The sequence below is a fragment of the Podarcis cretensis genome, assembly GCF_951804945.1.
Source record: "Podarcis cretensis genome assembly, chromosome: 2".
Lineage (NCBI taxonomy): Eukaryota > Metazoa > Chordata > Lepidosauria > Squamata > Lacertidae > Podarcis > Podarcis cretensis.
The window spans coordinates 114,491,379-114,510,234 of record NC_137171.1 but is presented as its reverse complement, the minus strand read 5'-3'; the positions used below and the strand labels follow the sequence as shown (position 1 = coordinate 114,510,234).

The following is an 18,856-nucleotide window of genomic DNA, read 5'->3' as shown; positions in this document are numbered from 1 at the left end:
CCCAGGAGGAAGGAGCGGAACCACTGTATGACAGTGCCCCCAGCTCCCAGCCCCTCAAGACGGTCCAGAAGGATGTCATGGTCGATGGTATCAAACGCCGCTGAGAGATCCAGCAGAACTAGGAAACAGCTCTCACCTTTGTCCCTAGCCCGCCGGAGATCATCAACCAGTGCGACCAAGGCAGTTTCAGTCCCATGATGAGGCCTGAATCCCGACTGGAAGGGATCCAAATGGTCCGCTTCTTCCAGGCGTGCCTGGAGTTGTTCAGCAACCACTCGCTCAATCACCTTGCCCAAGAATGGAAGGTTTGAGACTGGGCGATAATTGGCCATCGTGGCCGCATCTAGAGATGGTTTTTTAAGAAGCGGTTTAATAACCGCCTCTTTCAGCGGGTCTGGGAAGGCTCCCTCACGGAGGGAAGCATTCACCACCCCACGAAGCCCATCGCCCAGTCCTTCCCGGCTAGCTTTTATAAGCCAGGATGGGCAAGGATCCAGGAGACAGGTGGTTGGCTTCACTCGTCCAAGCAGCCTGTCCACATCCTCGGAGGTAACAGATTGGAATTGATCCCACACAACTTGACCAGACAGGACTCTAGCACTCTCTCGCCCCGGCCCTGCTCCCACAGCGGAGTCTACTTCTTCCCGAATCTGAGCGATTTTATCTGCAAAAAAATTTGCAAAATCATTGCAGGAGAACATGTGGCCCGTACTGGGCCCCGATGTTACAGGTGGTTCCGCTAAATTGTGAACCACCTGAAAGAGTCTCCTGCTGCTGTTTTCTGCAGATGCAATAGAGGCGGTGAAGAAAGTCTTCTTCGCTGTCGCTATCGCCACTTGGTAGGCTCGACGTTGAGCTCTAACCTGTGTCCGGTCAGATTCAGAATGGGTTATCCGCCACCGGCGCTCTAGCCGTCTCAACGATTGTTTCATTATGCCTGGTACTATTTTCAAAATCAGTGCAGGATTTCAGGGGGTGGAAGCTTACATTCCCTGCCTGGATTGTTGCCAGTTCCCCAAGATTAGGAGAAAATGTGAAAACGATTTATGTATATAATGGAATTCAATCTGGTGAAGAGCCTGGGCTAATTTTACTTGGATAAAATTTTAAGCGCAGAGACCTGCAAGCCCTTCAATTATGCTACTGCTCCTTAATATACTTTTAGAAAGAGGAATAGAAGTTGCCTGAAAGAATCCCAAGAAGAACTTGAGATGCATGGTCCGTGTTAGCTACCAATGCACCCCACAATAAGACTCCTTGAAAACACCAATGTGTGGACTCCTTTCTAGCAAGAAGAGGGCAGGGGAAGCTGTTCTGGAAAAGTGGAGCAGCTGTTGTGGCTGTAAAGGGGCGATGATTTCTATGCTGCTAAAAGGATCTTTGGAAGGTGGGAATCCTCCTAAAAGCCTTGCAGTTCTCACAGATCCCCATTTGTAATACTGAACCGAGGCAGAGGACCAAGTCCTAACTGGAGCAAAAATGACAAGAAGAGCTCAAGAGAGAAATGAGGTGGCTGAGTCAGGAGAAGAGGCGATTTCAGAAGCCCAATCAGGGTGGCAGACTCAACTGTGTCAAGAGGTGGCATTCATGGGAAGGGCAAGGGAAGATCCAAAAGAGGACCCCTCAGTCAGCGCAACACACACACCAGAAACCTTTGGGAGAGCTGTCTCAGTAAAACAGGGTGGGGGGTGGAACCAATCCAGTAAAGGAAACCATTAAGGCAGTGGTGGCCAAACTCGGCCCTCCAGGTGTTTTGGGACTACAATTCCCATCATCCCTGACCACTGGTCCTGTTAGCTAGGGATGATGGGAGTTGTAGTCCCAAAACATCTGGAGGGCCGAGTTTGGCCACCGCTGCATTAAGGAAACCAATGCAGCTGCATGCGTTATATCAGTGCTGACTGAAGAAGTGGCGACACCCCAGAGTTACTTGTGTACCTTCTTGTCCTTCAGCAGACTGGAGTCTCTGGATGGCGGGGGCCGCCTCCTCTGCTCTTTTGGCTCTGCTCCTTCCGGTCCAGCTGCAGCGGCGGTGGCTGCATCCTCGGTGCTTTTGCTGATGGCTCCGCTGCGCTTGGCCCCTGCATCTGGTGTGGCCTTCAGACCCCCGTCGGGAGAGCTGCGCTGGCTGCAGGTGGCCGAGGAGACCTGTGAGTCGCTGCTGAGGTCCACCCCACTGTCAGACAGGCTCATCTGGGCAAGGGGCAAAGCAGAGTCAGCAAACAGAGTTAGGGGACACAAAATAATAATAATTTATTATTTATACCCCGCCCATCTGGCTGAGTTTCCCCAGCCAATCAAGTGTTAAGAACAATACAGCATTAAATATTAAAAACTTCCCTAAACAGGGCTGCCTTCAGATGTCTTTTAAAAATAAGATAGCTGCTTATTTCCTTGACATCTGAAGGGAGGGCGTTCCACAGGGCGGGTGCCACTACCAAGAAGGCCCTCTGTCTGGTTCCCTGCAACTTGGCTTCTTGCAGTGAGGGAACCGCCAGAAGGCCCACAGAGCTGGACCTCAGTGTCCAGGTTGAACGATGGGGGTGGAGACGCTCTTTCAGATATACTGGGCCGAGGCCATTTAGGGCTTTAAAGGTCAGCACCAACACTTTGAATTGTGCTCGGAAAGCTCCCTCATCGGCAAAGTCCGGCTCCGCCCTGGAAAGGGAGCCTCTGCAGAGCATGCACCTGATCCATCCCATCTCAACAGACCTCACCTCCATACTAGCAACCTCTTCAAAGGCATTCAGAGGGTCGATCCAGGGCTCCACAGAGGCAGGGCGGTAGCTCTTTCGGGAGGAGTCTGATGAAACAAAACACAGGGGCCTCTGAACCAGGAATGCTTGCTCTCTCTTCCCTGGTCCCAAGAGCTGCTCCCTCTCGCTGCCAGTTCTGATTTCCCAGCCTGCCCCAGGAGCATGGCCTTTCCTTCTTCTCCACATGCTTGCAATAACTCACTGGAATTCAGCTGGTTCCATATCTGTGGGGCGAGCCCCTCGGAAACCGGAACGCTCCTGCTGCGAGGTTCGCCAGGGGTCTCCTCTTTGGGGGCCGAGAAGCCAGGGCCACTGGGGAAGGGAATGGGTTCCTGAGAGAGACAGGGGACAGACACATACGTGAGACCTTGAGAAGCTGGGCAGCCCTCCTTTTTTTTTTAATTGAATGATTTTATGTTACAAAAAACATTAAAACCATACTACCACAAAACATAATTGAAAAATAAAAATTACATACATCAATATTTTGTTTGTTATTTACCGTCTTATTTCCTCCCAAACATTCCATACAAAACACGCCCCCCCCCCGCACAAACGGAGAAAAAAATAGAAAATAATGATAATGATAATGAAAATAAGTATTTTGACTTCCTGTCAAGTCCCTTCACATGCTTTATCTTACAATTGAATGTATACAAAACAATAAACCTTTCTATATAAATTTTCCAATACATTCAGAATACATAATAAATCCTTAATTGTTATCCACCTCCTTTTACTTTGTCACTCTAATGCTACCAACAGAGTCAAAACTACTATTGTATTTTTGAACATATCTTCTATAACCATCCCATTTTTCCGCAAATTTTTGCTTTGAGTTTCCTCTGAGTTTGCTAGTCAATTGAGCCATCTCCACAAATTCCTGTAATTTGCCAATCTCTTATTTTTGGAGCCTCCTGATCTTTCCATCCCTTGGCCAGGAGTATTCGAGCTGCTGCAGCTGCAACCTTCCTTCTGCTTCATGCCACGCGATTACACAGAAAGAGAAAATCGCTTACCTGCTGTAGCAGGTCTTGCTTCCGGGGCCTTTCCCGGCGCTTTGCAGAAAAGCCACCCAACGCACTGGACTCCTTCACTGGGGCACTGCTGGAGAGAAGCAGCTGGTTCTTGTCCAGGAAGCAAGAGTCTGAATTGGGGGGATGGAAAAAAACAGCAAAATGGGATTGCAGTGGGGAAGGAGCAGGCATCTGGTCCCTCCTGAGATCAGAAGCACTTGGAAATGCAGTTCAACAAGACCTGCCAAAGCCCATTAGCAGCCGGTCTTAGAATTAGAGAGTTGGAAGGGACCCTAACCCACTGCAATGCAGGAATTTCAACATGCAGCCCCCCATCCAATCTGAAACCATACCGGGCCCTGCTTAGCTTTGGAAATGTAAGATTGTATTGTGCATAAGGAGAACCGATGCAGCATTTGTTAGCTCCTAGAAAGTCCCTTGTGGGGGATTGGGGAGAGGGACGGGCATCCTGAAAGAACTGCAGCCCCCTAGAGCAATGGAAGAGCTGATTAACGCACTCAGCACAGATACTGGTCATGTGTCCCATCACGCTTGTCAACTGAGCCAAGCAAGATAATGGCCAATGGGCAAATTACCGTCTTTTTCCATGTATAAGACTAGGTACCCCCCCCCCAAATAATGCCAAAAATTTGGGGGCGTCTTATACACGGATACATCTCCCCCCATTTTCTTAAATCGGAGTCCCCCAAAATAAGGGGCGTCTAATAGACAGAAAAGATACGGTAATTGATCGCCAAGAATGAATTTAGTCACTTCCAAGACAAAGAAATCCAGATCCCCTGGTTACTAAGCACAGACTCTGCCCATTACCTGCGCTGCCACTGTTCCTACTCTCGAAGCGTCGCAGTGGGAGGGCAGAGGAGTTGCTGCCTCCAGGCCCCAGGAAGGGAGGCTGGGCAGGGCCAGGGGAGGCTGGCTTTGTGTGGCGGCTGCCCAGTTCAGCCAGAGCCTGCTGGATGCCAGCTGGGTCGCTGTGGATGACGCGGTCCAAACGATACACTGTGCTGGTGGTGGCTGCTGGGGGAAGGCTCAGGCCCGGAGAGTGGTCATCGGTGTTCCGGCTAGAGGAGGAGGAGGAAGCAGGAAACATTATGGCAGCGGACCGGGGATATCCTGGGCTGTTTCTCCCTCCCTCTCCATCAACAAGTGATCTTCAAAATTCCCAGTTTTTGATGGTGACCATTTCTCTTACGGAATTTATGTAGGACTGCCCTGTCTGTTCCCAACTTCCCATGGTCAAACTAGATTCCTTCCTCTGTTTTTTACCACCAAGGGGCTGAAGATTTGTTAACTTTTGTGGCCAAATGACAGGGGGCCATAACGTTCCACAAATATGCTTTAAAAGAATACTACCGGAGAAGGGAAACAAGGGACAGAATTCACACAAGTTTTTGCACGCACAGAACAAAGCCCACACACATGTCGGGATTCCTCAACCCCTAAATCTGCTCTGGAGGTTTGGAGGAACAGGAAAGTTAGGCGGAGGAAAGTCACATTGCAGAAGTGGACTTTGTTGGGTGAAATGATACCTCACATAGCACTCTACGTGGAGCTGCCCTTCGAGACTGACCCAGGAACTCCAGCGGGTGCAGAATGCCACGGTGAGACTCCTTACGGGGTCCTTGCTGCGGGATCACATTCACCCGGTGCTACACCAGTTGCACTGGCTCCCGGTGGGGTACAGGATCAGGTTTAAGGTGATGGCTTTAACCTTTAAAGCCCTATACGGCCTAGGACCCTCGTACCTACGGGACCGCCTCTCCTGGTATGTCCCACGGAGGACCTTACAGTCTTTAAATAAAAACATTTTGGAGATCCCGGGCCACAGGGAGGTTAGCCTGACCTCAACCAGAGCCAGGGCTTTTTCGGCCGTGGCCCTGATCTGGTGGAACGCTCTGTCGCAAGAGACTAGGGCCCTGTGGGACTTGACATCTTTCCGCAGGACCTGCAAGACAGAGCTGTTCCACCAGGCCTTTGGCCAAGGCACAGCCTGACCCCCTCCTTTGGTAATTCTTCACAGAACTCTAGCCCAATGAATTGATTTTAGAATGTATTTCAATTGACTGTGACTTTATGTAAACTGTGCTATTTTTACTGTTGTTAGACGCTCTGAGCCTGGCTTTGGCTGGGGAGGGCGGGATATTAACAAACAAACAAACAAACAAACAAACAGATAATAAAAAAATTCCTTCCAGTAGCACCTTAAAGACCAACTAAGTTAGTTCTTGCTATGAGCTTTCGTGTGCATGCACACTTCTTCAGATTTATATTGTATCTTCTGTTTCAGTGTATCTGAAGAAGTGTGCATGCACACGAAAGCTCATAGCAAGAACTAACTTAGTTGGTCTTTAAGGTGCTACTGGAAGGAAATTTTTTATTTTGTTTTGACTATGGCAGACCAACACGGCTACCTATCTGTAAATAGATAATAATTATTATTATTGGCCAAATGCCGCCTGTGTTTCCTTTTCCATCTTATATCTCTTTACCTCTCTGCCATTCCAGTTTTGTCCACCAATCCCCTGCCCACCCCCCTCCATTTTTTGGGCTTTCTCCTCCGAGTACTTGCCTGCGATTCTTGGGAGAGGGCCAGCTCCTCTTGTCCCCTCCACTGCGCCCACCACCACTCCCCCCGCGGCCAGCCTTGCCTCCTCCTCCTGGGCCGGGGTTGGAGCGTCGGTTCTGCCGGTCCATGCCAGGCCTCTGGCTGGAGAAGCTGCGTTTGGACATCTCCTTCCTCTGGGCTAAGCTGAGCTCATTGTTGGGGGGCCGCCCGCCCACCGAAGGCGCCCCAGAGCAGCCACCTTTGAGGAAGGCGGTGGGGGGAGGCCCGCCAGGCGCCGGTTCCTTCTCCCCACCGCCCCGGCGCTCCGTGAAGTCGCTGCTCTCCGAAGCCGTCTCCCACTCCTCATTCGCCTGGTCCGAGTTCTGGTTGGACAAGTCGGGAGATTTTGTGCCAGCCACACGCCGGGCAGCTGATTCCTCGGGGAGCGGGGCAGCAGGCGCCGGGGAGAACGGCTGGCCGGCCCTCTGCTCGCCGTTGAGTCGGGCCGCGTTCTCGCGCTCCTGCTTCAGCCTCCGGAACCGGGGCGGCTTGTCCTGCTGCTGCGAACGCCCGTGGCGCCGGCGCCGGGGTGGCCGGTCAAAGCCACGGTCCGAGCCAGGGCCAAGAGGCGGCGGAGGTGGCTGCTGCTTTAAGGGGGCCTGGAAACCACCGGGTTCTTCTGGGGTCATTGCTGGAGGGCCTGACGGCGCCTTCTCTTTGCCCGACGGCTCCAGAACTGCCTCTTGCTGCTTCTCAGGCTTCTTATTGGGCTGGGGCTTGGAAGGAGGGCTCCACCCCCCAGGGGGCGCACGGCCACCACCTCGGCCCCGGCGTGAGGGAACGCCGCGAGGGGTGAAGACACGCCCGCCACGGGTGCCAGGGTCTGAGAGGCGCGGAGGCAGCTTGTCGGCAAAACGAGGCAAGCCAGGGTGCTGGGAGGAGGGGGCCATGGCAGAAGTCACAGGAGGGGCCCGGCTGCGATGGCTGGGGGCCGGCTCCTTGGTCACCTCCTTGTCCGAGTGGGCCACGTCGCTGGCGCTCTCGTGCGTCTCGCTGCCCGTCTCGGAGCCCCGCTGGCGCCGCCGCTTGGGTATCTCTTCGTACTCCGAGCCTTCGCTGCGGGTCTCACTGGCGTTGCGCGGGCGGAAGGTGGAGCCTGGCCCAGCCGCTTTGCCCACGCCGTCATCCAGCCGGTAGAAGGGTTCGCGGTAGCTGCGGAACTCCCGGCTTCTCCCGCGCCCCCCTCTCCCGCGCCCGCTATAGGCACCCCGGAAACCTCGCCCTCGGGCAAAGTACTCTCCTCGGCCCCTGGCCCGCCCCCGGCCGGCATAGCCGCCACGCTCGTATGGGGGCTCCCGGCGCCGCCGGCTTGGCGACAGTGTGCCAGTGTGCTGCTGCTCTTTGGGTGGCATCACTGTTCCGCCGTTCACCACCGGCTTGGCCTTGTTCTCCTTGCCCGCTTTCGGAGGCTCTTTAGGGAGCTCGGGTTTGCTGCCCGCTGCCTCGGCCCCCTCTTTGGCCTTCCCAGCGGAGCGCATCTCCTCGCTTTCGTCTTTTGCCTCCTTAGGGGGAGGCGGCGGCTTCTTGATGGGCCCGGCTCGCCGTGGGGCCTTGTCCCCGGAAATCTCCTCCATCCTCCGGCTGCTGCCGGGACGGGGCCCCCAGCGCGTCTCCGTCTTGGACTCGCGCCGCGGCTGCTTGTGGAATTCGTGCTGTTGCCGCGGGGGCTTCTCCATCCGCCGCAGGACCTCCTCTTTGACCAGAGGCTCCTCCTTGGGCTGCTCCGAGGGAGGCTTCTTAGCCACCACTGGCCGAATGACGGGAGGCTCAACCGTCTTGATCTCTTCTGGGGGGTCACGATGGAGCAGCTGGGGCTCCTCCTCGCTCTTGCGGGGTAGCTGGACCGGCGGCTCAGGGCGCCCGTTTCTGCTCACCTCTGTGGGTGCCGTCAGAGCCATGGTGGCCTGCCAAGGGGGACCCGCTCGCGGCGGCTCATCCACGGGGAAGCGGTGCATCGAGGCAGGGTTGCCGTTTTCGGAGAAACCCTGGTAGTTCCCCATGTAGGGCTGGGGAGTGATGGCCTCACGCAGGCGAACCGGAGGGGTCTCGCTCCTAAAGGAAGGAGAGCAAGGGTGATTGAAAGGTCCTCTATTCTGGGGCCATCCACTGACGACCCCAAGCAGTGTCAGCTCTCACTCCAAACTGCCACAAGTGGCAGGAGACCCTCAACCGCTAGGGATAGGACACAAGACAGTGAGCCCGTCCCACTCTCATTACAGCAGTCAAGAAACTGTAAGGCCCTCAACTCCATGACTTGCTACGTGGTTCCAATAACAAAAAGACCTTTAAAACATGGGACAACCTCAGCTTCCCCCCGCGGTGACATCTTGCTCCCGGCCAACCCAACAGACGTTTGCTAACCGTAAGCCCTTCTCTTCCTCTTCCTGCTGCCGAAGGGATGCCGTTTGAGACCTCGAGTCTGTACCGGAAGGGGCATTGGTGAAGACGTCTCCAGCCCAGGCCAGCTTGGGATCAACCGGCGGAGTGCCACGCTCTCGGAGGATCGAAGGATGGCGTTCAAACTGCTCTGAACTGGAGCCCCCGCTGTCTGATCGCTCACGGGGCAGGAGACCTGAGGGGTGAACAGAAGACACACCTGTTGCGAGTCAGGCCTACCGGCTCCGACAGTCTTCTAAAAGGCTGCACTTGGGCGAGCCTGGACTTCTTTTCTTCAGCTCTACTTACCGGAAGGATGGACCCCAGGGGGGTAGAAGTCTATGGGGGGCCGCCCTTGCATCACACGTGGGTCCATGTAAGGCGGAATCATCATCCAGCGAGGATCAAAGTTCATCTGCGGCATGGGGGGCGGCCTTCCAATGGAGCCGGGGTACATGCCTTTGGGTGGGGCCTGCTGCGCTGGAGGCGGGGCTGGGGGTTGCTGCTGCCCTGCCGGCCCAGGCTGAGCATGCACGCTGCCTGAGGGGCCCATGGCAGCCAGAGGAGCCCCTGTTGCCTGCTGCTGGGAAGAGGAAGCCATCGGGGACTGGACTTGGCTGTGTTGTTGTTGTTGCTGCTGCTGCCATTGCTGCTGCTGCTTCAGTAACTGCTCCTGAAAAGGGGGTTGGGGGGCAAAGAGGAGAGAGGGCTCTTTCAGTGACCTCAACAGCACCCTAATGAGAGACCCCCACTTCCTGCGACGCGTGTGTCACTGGATGGAGAAGTTATGAGTTGCTCAGGTAGCTGCGAGGACATCAGGGGGTGTCAGAAACTCTAGTCTAAAGACTCATCACTGCAACGGAACATCAGCCAAGTTGCTTCCTTATCTTGGCCCCACCCCAACTGACCCTTCCCCTGTTAGGAGCAAGTGCCCAGCCCAGGCGCCTGCCTCCACCCACCTGCTGCTGCCGCTGGAATCGTGGAGGCAATGACTTCTGGTACTTGGAATAGCTGAGGGTCTGAGCCGGAGGCGGCTGGCGTGCCTGAAGGACCGTCTCGGCTTTGGGCTCCACCTTGGCTGGAGCAGGAGCGGCTGGGAGAACAGGACCAGGCAAGGTGGGTGGCTCTTCCCGCACTTCGGGGACTTCCTTGGGAGGCGGAGCCACAGCGGGCTCAGCTGTAGTAGACATGCACAAGACAAACACAAAAGAAAGGCAAGCTTTGTGAGGCAGCAGGCGGACTCTGGGTGTAACCTTGCCGATCTCTGGAGCCCGGGGTGGGGAGCCTGCAGCCCTCCACAGGGAAGCTGGGACTCCCAATTTCTGGCCTGGCCCATGGTCAGGGATGATGGTAGTTCAGAGTCAAGCATCACATGAGGGGGCCACAGATCCCCATAGCCCTGTATGCACCACCCACCAAATCAGAAGGGAAGACAGCATGCTCCACAGACCTTGTTTCCAGGGACAGGGGATGCTGCCTGACGCCAGGTCAGGTCTTTGGGCCACCTAGCTTATCCCAGACTCACTCCCAGCTTGGGAGAGCTGCTGCCAATACAGTACTGCATTAGTATGACCCAATGCCAAGAACTCAGGAGGAAGACGACGCCACAGCTTCCTATGTCCCTATGACTCAAATGACAGCAACATCACCTGACAGCTTGCCATGTGTGTAATGGCCGCTGCAACACACAGCACTGGGCTCCTTTGGGGCGGGAGGGCAACATAGATATTCAATAAATAAATAAAATGGGAGATTTGTACCATCAGCCAAGAATCATTTGGCCATGAGAAACACAACGTGGAATGTCTGCAGGCTGATCAGGCCAAGTTGCCTTCCTGTTTTCCTTTTATTGCATCCTTCGGGCTTTCCCCCCTCTCATTTCTTGTCGTTGTTTTATTGTACTTTTCAATCCGATGATTTTTCACTTTGGTTGCTAACTACCTTAGAATATATCTATATAAGAACACTGAAAATAAAAGCCAAGTTTACCAGCGCCGGAGGAGTCCAAGCTGCTCCTGCCGCTGCTGCTCGTGACAGCACTGTGAGGTTTGCTGGCTAGCATGGGCTCCTCTTTCTCCCTCTTCTCCTCGGGGGCAACTGGGGCAGCCGGCGGGTTGGGGGGCACAGGGGTGGGAGCTGGAGGGGGAGGGGGAGGAGGAGCAGTCACAATGACGGGAGGCGGGGGCTCCTTGGGAGGCTCGGGCTTCAAGCGCTTGTCGGGAGCTCCAAACTTCTCATCCAGGCGCTTGAGCTTCTCGGCGCAAGCCGCCCGCCGCTCCTCTTGCATGCGCCGCTCCTCCTCTTCCCGCCGGCGTCTGGCCCGCTCCACCGCGGCAGAGATCTCCGAGGAGGACTGCTTCCGCCGCTGGCGCCAAGCTTCGTCCTCGTCTTCTGGGGGGAGCGGCCGCAGTGAGCGGTCCTAGGTGGCAAAGAGAGAGAGAAGCCCTCGCTCAAAGCTGTTCCGCTGGAAGGAAAGCTGAGCCGGAAGCTCAACTCCCAAAGTCCCTTGAGGAGAGCAGAGTTTGTCCCTGCTCACACCCGTGCTCCCTCACTAAGAAGCCCAAAGGCCCAAATTCAAGTATTCAAACATCCGCATGGAAGCTGCTCTGTTCCCTCACGGCTTCACCCCTTCAATAACTCAGCATGGGAGTTCTAGTTAAAGCCGAGAGAGAGTGAGCTAATGCCAAGTGCCACCCAAATGCCTATTTTAGCCGAAAAGCAGAGCATAAATCAAAATAACGATGCCAACGTGCGTTGTTGTGGCTAAGGAAGTTTTCTATTTTTACAAGAAGAGGAGAATAAGACTTTGGATTTGATGTCCCACTTTATCACTACCCGAAGGAGTCTCAAAGCGGCTAACACTCTCCTTTCCCTTCCTCCCCCACAACAAACACTCTGTGAGGTGAGTGGGGCTGAGAGACTTCAGAGAAGTGTGACTAGCCCAAGGTCACCCAGCAGCTGCATGTGGAGGAGCAGAGACGCGAACCCGGTTCCCCAGATTACAAGTCCACCGCTCTTAACCACTACACCACACTGACATTCATTTCATTGGTTTACCTGGAAACCCAATGCAATCTAACGTACGCCCTGAATGAGGAGACCTGACATTGGGTTCTCCATACTTTGGCCTGCCTGAATAGGAGCTGCCAACCGCAGGCGCTCTCAAGCAGGACTTGCAGCCTGCATAGACTCACCGGGAAGTCATTGGGTTGCCCCCAGTTGCCCCGGTTGGGGGGTGGTGGCGGTGGAGGCGGCGGTGCCCGGACTACAGCAGCAGGTGGTGGCGGTTCTTTGCCACCTTCTGGGGGACGTGCGTTTTCGGCCCAGGCTGCTTTGACGAGGGGTTGATCCTCTTTTGGAGTTCCAGCCTTCTTGGTGTCTGTGCCCGACGACTGGCTTTCCGGGCCGGAAGCCTCATCATTGCTTGGGGACAGAGGTGAAGAGAGAGGTGTCAAATGGGGCCATTTAGATCCTGCACCCTCAGCTCGGAGCTGGCGGGGGGCAGGGAGCAAGGAGAGAGCATGCGCAGATATTCTTGTGATGTAGCTGCAGCCAGGCAAGAATGACTTTTCTGTAAGATGATCCCATGTGGCTCAGGGCTGCAGCTCAGCAGCAGGCACCGGGGGGGGGGGTGTCACCCGTCTCACAAAACCAACATGCTTTGTGCCAGCTGCGTGGGACAGACTCGGTTATTGGCCATACCACAGCCTAATCTTACCGGTTCTCAGTGGTTTCTTCATCAGACTCTTTCCCGTCCTCTTCATCGCTGAATTTCAGCTTCTCTGTGTAGTCCACTTCTTCATGGGCTCCTGTGGGAGACAAATAGGATGTCTTTCGATTGACAGATCCAATAAGAAGAAACGCTTTCAAGAGTCCCGGCTCCTGTGGGTAGCTCTGAGGTTAGGCTCTTCCATTACCTGCCCAGCCTTCATCGTTCTCCTGGTCCAGCTCATCAAATTCTTTCAGGTCATCCTGCTTGAGGACGGGGGGCCGGCTCACAGGCTCTGACACGCGCGCTGCAGGCTGCGAAGGGCGGGGTCCTGGAAGCCGCTGGAACCTGGAGATGACAGGACGACGGAGATCAACCGAAACGTCACACCTCTGACTTTCCGTGCTGCTGATCTAAATAATAATGTTGCTCTAACCCCAGCAGAGCAGTGCAGTGCAGCACTCCAGGCGCTGCAGGACCAAAACTCCCACCATTCCTCAACACCAGCCATGCCAGGAAATGCTGGAGAGCTACAGATTCCCTGTCCATGCACTAAGGGGACCAAAGGATCAAACACTACGAAGAAGTATCTGCCTTCCCTTGTGTAACAGCCAGTCTTTTCCTACATGGAGTCAGAGGGCAGGCATGAAGATTAGGGTTTTGTGGTGCACCGGCCTCTAGGCCATATTTGTATCCCACACTGCAGAGAAATCAGGAGACAGTCTTGCATTCTACTGATTCAGTGTCTGCTTCTGATGATGCAACAGGAAGCCTAGAGAGAAAGTCTCCTCTATAGAGAAGGGAAAGTTGCCCCTCTATATCCTCCACCATTTCACAGATGCCACTTCCGGCTCCCTCCAGTTTCTGATTGATCCGCTCGGCCCAAAGAGACTCCAACCACACACTTTCCCTTTGTTGTCCACCTGTTCAATTACAAGCTTAGTTCTCGAACGTTTTGGCTCCTGAACGCTGCAAATCTGGAAGTGAGTGTTCCGGTCTGTGAACTATTTTTGGAAGCTGAACATCTGATGGGGCTTCCGAATGTTTTGGAAGTCGAACGGACTTCCGGAACGGATTCTGTTTGACTTCCAAGTTACGACTGTACATGGAACCCAAAACATCTGGCTCCAGTTACGCAGAGTTGACCGCAATCGCCTGCACTTCCCCTCACTTGCTGCTGTTCCTGGTCTTCTATATACTTTCCCCTTCTGCCACAAAGCTCACTTGCCATTATCACATTTTTAAATTTTTTTTTAAAAAAACAAAACCCATACCCTTACCTCTGCGCCTCTGGTGTGGGGTAGCGGTAAGGTCCCTGCGGCCCATATGGAGGTGGGAACGGGAGGTACGGGGGATACATCTGAGATGGGGTAGGGGAGAAATTGGTTACTGGAGGGTGTTTCCTCTCTCTCCAGTTTCCCCTGCCCTCAAACAAGGAAGCAGGTGGCCAAAGTCACTTGGCACCTCCTCTTCTGCAATATACTTACAAATGGCGGCATCATCCCCCGGTAGGGAGGGAACTGAGGCGGGATGTTGGGCTGCAGGCCAACCCCAGCCCGCCCGTCCTCGGGCACCAGCTCCCCGTCAGTGCCCCGCCCACCTCCGTCCCGCCAACTGGTAGCGTCTGCAAGAGATTGGGCGGAAGAGAAGTTAAGAACGTAAGATGTGTCTTACTGGACCAGGCCGGTGGCCAACATCCTGCTCCTACAAGGGCCAACCAGATAATATAACGCCCATGGAAACCCTGAAAGCACAATCTGGGTGTGACACCCCACCTCCCAAGCAACTGGCATTCAGAGGCAGACTGCCTCCAACAGAGGAGTCTACCTCCATGTGGCCATCATGGCTAGTAGCCTTGACTAGTATCCCATTTTTAACTATGTGATATGTGAAGAGGGGCTTTGTTTTGTCTGTCCTCCCCCTCCCCACCCCCCGCACGGGACCGCCTCTCCTGGTATGCCCCGTGGAGGACCTTAAGGTCCACAAATGATGACATTGTGGAGATCCCAGTTCGCAAGGTGGTTAGACTGGTCTCAACTAGGCCAGGGCCTTTTCAGTACTGGCCCCAACTTGGTGGAACGCTCTGTCACAAGAGACTAGGGCCCTGCAGGACTTGACATCTCTCCGAAGAGCCTGCAAGACAGAACTGTTCCGCCTAGCCTTTGGTTTGGACTCAGTCTGACCCTTATGTTTCCCCCCTCCTTTATGGTTTTGATGAGGCTGCATTTTAAGTTGCATTTTAACCTGTATTTTAAAATGGGAATTTCCCCCCTATTATGTTTTTACTGTAATTTTTACTGTGGTTAGCCACTCTGGCCGGGGAGGGCGGGGTATAAATAAATATTATTAATTATTAGCTTCGTTAGATGTCCCCATGTGAAGGAGAAAATCTTCTGGCAATGGTTGATAATGGCAATGCTCCCCCCCCCCCCAGCTCGCTCTGGGGCCCAGAAGCAACAGACACTTGAGCAAAACCACTCACTCTGGGGGCGGAGGTTTGGTCCGGGCCCATACGACGCATCGGTAGTGTCCTTTTCTTTGCCAGCTTTGTCCTGGTCGCCAGCCGCCTGCAGGGTCGGAAATTCCTCGCGAGAGAATCGCGACAGTAGGCTTGATCCCTTTCCACCTTGACCACAGAGAAAGAAAGCCCAGATGGGTCCTTTACAAGGGTCCCTAACACATCTGGGGCGATGGCAGCACGCCAGAGTGTTGAGCACCAGGGGGTGGGCCTTTTTCTTGGTGGCCCCCTATCTCTGGAACACCCTTCTCCAGGGAAATACACGTGTGGCTTTCTCTGCTGGCCTTTCCAAGAAGTTTGATATTGCAATGTTTTAGGAGGGGCAGCGAAAAATATATATGCTGTTATAATTATTTTAATAATAAAATAAATGGTGGTGGGAGCTGAAACATACAATTGATTCTCATCTTTCCAAAAGTCTGAGGTCCTAGCTTCACACAAAATTAGTTGGAAGACAGCTTACCATCTCCTTGCGCTCCATGGGTAACGCTGGCCTGTGCCCAGGACTTTGCCCCGCTTGCTACTGTAGGGGGATTCTGGAACAAGAGGAGGAGTGGGAAGTCAAAACCGACTGACCTTCTTGCCAGCTTCCTTTTGTCAAGTAATCTCCATAACTGACACAATCTAAGGGTTCACGTTGATTCATTAAGAAAAAGCCCACAAATCTCACGGTTAAATCAACGCAGGTAAAGGTAAAGGCAGTGGCGTAGCGTGGGTTGTCAGCACCCGGGGCAAGGCAAGTAATTTGCGCCCCCTAACCCGTGGATTTGCGCCCCCTAACCCTACCCCTAACCCCCAGATGTTTCGCCCAGCCCCCCCTGCACCCCCCACGCTACGCCACTGGGTAAAGGTACCCCTGACCATTTAGGTCCAGTCGTGGCTGACTCTGGGGTTGCGGAGTTCATCTCGCTTTACTGGCCGAGGGAGCCGGAGTACAGCTTCCGGGTCATGTGGCCAGCATGACGAAGCCGCTTCTGGCGAACCAGAGCAGCGCACGGAAACGCCGTTTACCTTCCCGCCGGAGCAGTACCTATTTATCTACTTGCACTTTGACGTGCTTTTGAACTGCTAGGCTGGCAGGAGCAGGGACTGAGCAATGGGAGCTCACCCTGTCACGGGGATTTGAACCGCCGACCTTCTGATTGGCAAGCCCTAGGCTCTGTGGTTTAACCCACAGCGCCACCCGCGTCCCACAAATCAACCCAAGCATGGCTGAAATGCCTTTAGAATAGGGGCAGCCAACACAGTGCCCTCCACAATGTCTATCATCCTGAACTATTTACAGTGATGGTTAGGGCTGACGAGAGCTGGAGCCAAACAGCATCTGGGGGCACATTGACTTCTCCTGTTCTAGTAAGTAGCAAGGTTGGCTAGGGAGTTATGGGACAGCCCTGCCCCTTGCTGTGCAGTTGTTAACATGGGTTTTGTTTTGATATAGCACTAGACTATGGTTTAAAGCAGGGCTGGGGAGGCCTCTGGGCTTGATCAGTCCTGTCTGCTCTGACTCCTCAACTGAAGTCTGGTTTCATCTGGCCTGCAGTGATGCAGCCACACTACAAGGAGAGAACAGTCTGGCAGGCACGCTCAAGCCCCGAGGCCAAGCCATGTCTCAGCTGCCACACTCAGTGGCTGGGCCTCTAAGCTGACTTGCAAATGTGCCTGCTCTCACTCTCCCCAAGAGAAAGGAGGACAAAGCAGACAGCAACCAGGGAAAGAAGCCGAGTTTCCCAACCCCTGGATTAATGAGCAGGCCTTGGACTGATGAGCAAACTTCTCCTCTTCTATTGTGCCCACAACTGAGACTAGAAGCTTTTGTTATACACAGTTACCCGCTATGCCCAAACCCAGACAAACGGTGATTAGTCTTAGCAATGTTTTAGGGAAACAAGGCAACTTCAAACAGTCTCATGATTCTAGCTTGTTTTCATAAGGCACGGGTAATGTTAGATCTGCACCCAAAACTGTGAGTAACGCTTCGTCTCACTAAGCTTGAACACTCAACTGCAGGCTTCCAGAATCTCATGACAGCCGTGCTGGAGGAGGAGGAGAAGGAAGCACGTGATCCAGAGGCTTGGGCATGTAATGCTAAGCCATAGTTTAACACAATGTCCCAAACAGTCACAGAGTGAGCGACAAAAAAGCCCAACTTTCTGCAAAAGCTTTGATGCCAGGAAAAAAACAAACAAACAAAAACTATGCAAAATCTGGACCATCAGTTAGGAACTATAGCACATCCATCCTAGAAACTGCAATCTGGAAGCAGGAGAAAGGCTGTTTCTAAGAGGAAAGATGGGAGGTGCTTCTTAGCCAGTCCTGAAAGAGTCCTTCTTCTGATAAGCTCCTGCCTCCTGGTAGGACTGCACCCATGCATGGACTGAATGGCGATTAAATAGGGAGAGAACTGGTGCTTTTGCTGGGGCCAAGCAGAGGGGAGAAGGGACTGGAGCTAGGAAACCGTGGCTCTTTGCAGAAAAAGCGTTATGATCTGTTAGGCTGGAAGCTGATCCACACGACCGTCCAGAAGAGGAGAGCTTCTGATTGGGAGCCTGCAGCACCCCAGTTCTTGCCCTGGATTTACCTCGGGGGCTGTTGGGGGTCGTTTCGGTGGGTTTGAGGCAGACGTCTGTGAAGCCGGCGGCGACTGCGATTCCGGCGGCTGAGCTGTCGAGGCATCGGTACTGGAGACGGGAGGAACGAAGACGCCGGTTGAAGGAAAGGTTGGTGGAGAATGTGCCTCCCTCCTCCCCACCCCCCGGAAAAGCAGCGTCTGCGTCTCTCTGGCTCCCTCTTACCTCTTTGGGTCTGGCTGTTCCTGCTTGCTTGCCCATCCTGTCCCGTCTTTCGGCACTAGTGAGACGTTGGGGTCATTGCCTTTGTTCTCCGCTTTTAAGCTTGGCAGGTTTGCAGGGGGTGGCATGCGCCGGGCAATGGCAACTTTACCGAGACTCTGCAAGCCATGGCGGGGAGTAACTGTAGGGGAAGGAGGAGGCGGGGTCAGGCACAGTCCTTGGGACCCTCTTGAAAGCTCCGCCCTCTCCCATCTCCCCCAGCAAAGCTCCCCTTACCGACCCCACCCCTCCCATGAACTGCTGCAACTACCGAGAGCTTTCTTGCCAAGCCCCAAATTGGTAGTTTCGGACGAACTCAAGGAGGGAGCAGCTGCTCAGGGCGCTGCGAGTGCCATCAAGGGGGCGTCAGAGACTAAGCACGTTCATCATAGCAACCGCCTCCTCCTTTGAGAATAGCACTCAGAAGAAAATACTTGCCCTCCCCCCCCCCAACACAGAGGTCATTTTACCTGTGGGTTTCTGTGTTTCTAAGGATTTGCCCTTGTATGTATCAAACAAGTTGAGTGACGAATACTTTTTTCCATCCTTCCCCTTTGCTGTTTGCCCCAAACGATCTGACATTGCGCTGTAAGGTCATTGAGTACGATTGTTCCTCCTGGCTCCCTGCGAAACGTGCCACTGTTGGGAAGAGGTTTGGGGAGAGTAAGAGGACGAAAGCTCAATAGTCCCAACTCCATCCTTCCCCATCGATCGACAGCCACTTCTTTTAATAGCCAAGGGACAACAAGCTCTTTCCCGTGCAGACCCTACACGTTATCCGGAGCAAGCGTGGGGAGAGGCACTTCTATTTCAGAGCAGCCCATTCAAGTGGAGTAGAGATATCTCCTATGGTCACGAAGAGGAGCACCCAGGCTGGACTGAGAAGTGCAACTGGGCGGGGTGACCACCCCATGAACACCCCCCCCCCGATCTCTTTCGCACTGTATCTTTTAGATTGCTAGCCTAAAGACACAGACAGATTTACTAGTGATCATTGTGAGACACCTGGGAACCTTTTCCAGGTGAA

At 54.0% G+C, this 18,856-nt stretch overlaps 1 protein-coding gene across 4 annotated transcripts in view; it reads right to left on the bottom strand.

Annotated features, from left to right (window-relative positions):
• The window catches only part of PRRC2A (proline rich coiled-coil 2A), a 43,237-nt gene that overhangs the window by 9,136 nt on the left and 15,245 nt on the right, over positions 1-18,856 (bottom strand). For all 4 annotated transcript variants that reach the window (XM_079957599.1, XM_079957596.1, XM_079957598.1 and 1 more), the window contains exons 2-21: positions 18,300-18,468; positions 17,794-17,971; positions 17,580-17,679; positions 15,465-15,537; positions 14,966-15,109; positions 13,971-14,107; positions 13,764-13,843; positions 12,692-12,831; positions 12,493-12,583; positions 11,969-12,197; positions 10,764-11,193; positions 9,734-9,951; positions 9,084-9,447; positions 8,760-8,970; positions 6,363-8,450; positions 4,604-4,854; positions 3,776-3,903; positions 2,959-3,088; positions 2,718-2,803; positions 1,939-2,193 (exon numbers count right to left, since the gene is read on the bottom strand). In XM_079957599.1, coding sequence (XP_079813725.1) covers positions 1,939-2,193; positions 2,718-2,803; positions 2,959-3,088; positions 3,776-3,903; positions 4,604-4,854; positions 6,363-8,450; positions 8,760-8,970; positions 9,084-9,447; positions 9,734-9,951; positions 10,764-11,193; positions 11,969-12,197; positions 12,493-12,583; positions 12,692-12,831; positions 13,764-13,843; positions 13,971-14,107; positions 14,966-15,109; positions 15,465-15,537; positions 17,580-17,679; positions 17,794-17,971; positions 18,300-18,411 — 5,445 coding nt within the window. In that variant the 5' untranslated portion in view covers positions 18,412-18,468. The remainder of the gene's footprint in view (positions 1-1,938; positions 2,194-2,717; positions 2,804-2,958; positions 3,089-3,775; positions 3,904-4,603; positions 4,855-6,362; positions 8,451-8,759; positions 8,971-9,083; positions 9,448-9,733; positions 9,952-10,763; positions 11,194-11,968; positions 12,198-12,492; positions 12,584-12,691; positions 12,832-13,763; positions 13,844-13,970; positions 14,108-14,965; positions 15,110-15,464; positions 15,538-17,579; positions 17,680-17,793; positions 17,972-18,299; positions 18,469-18,856) is intronic.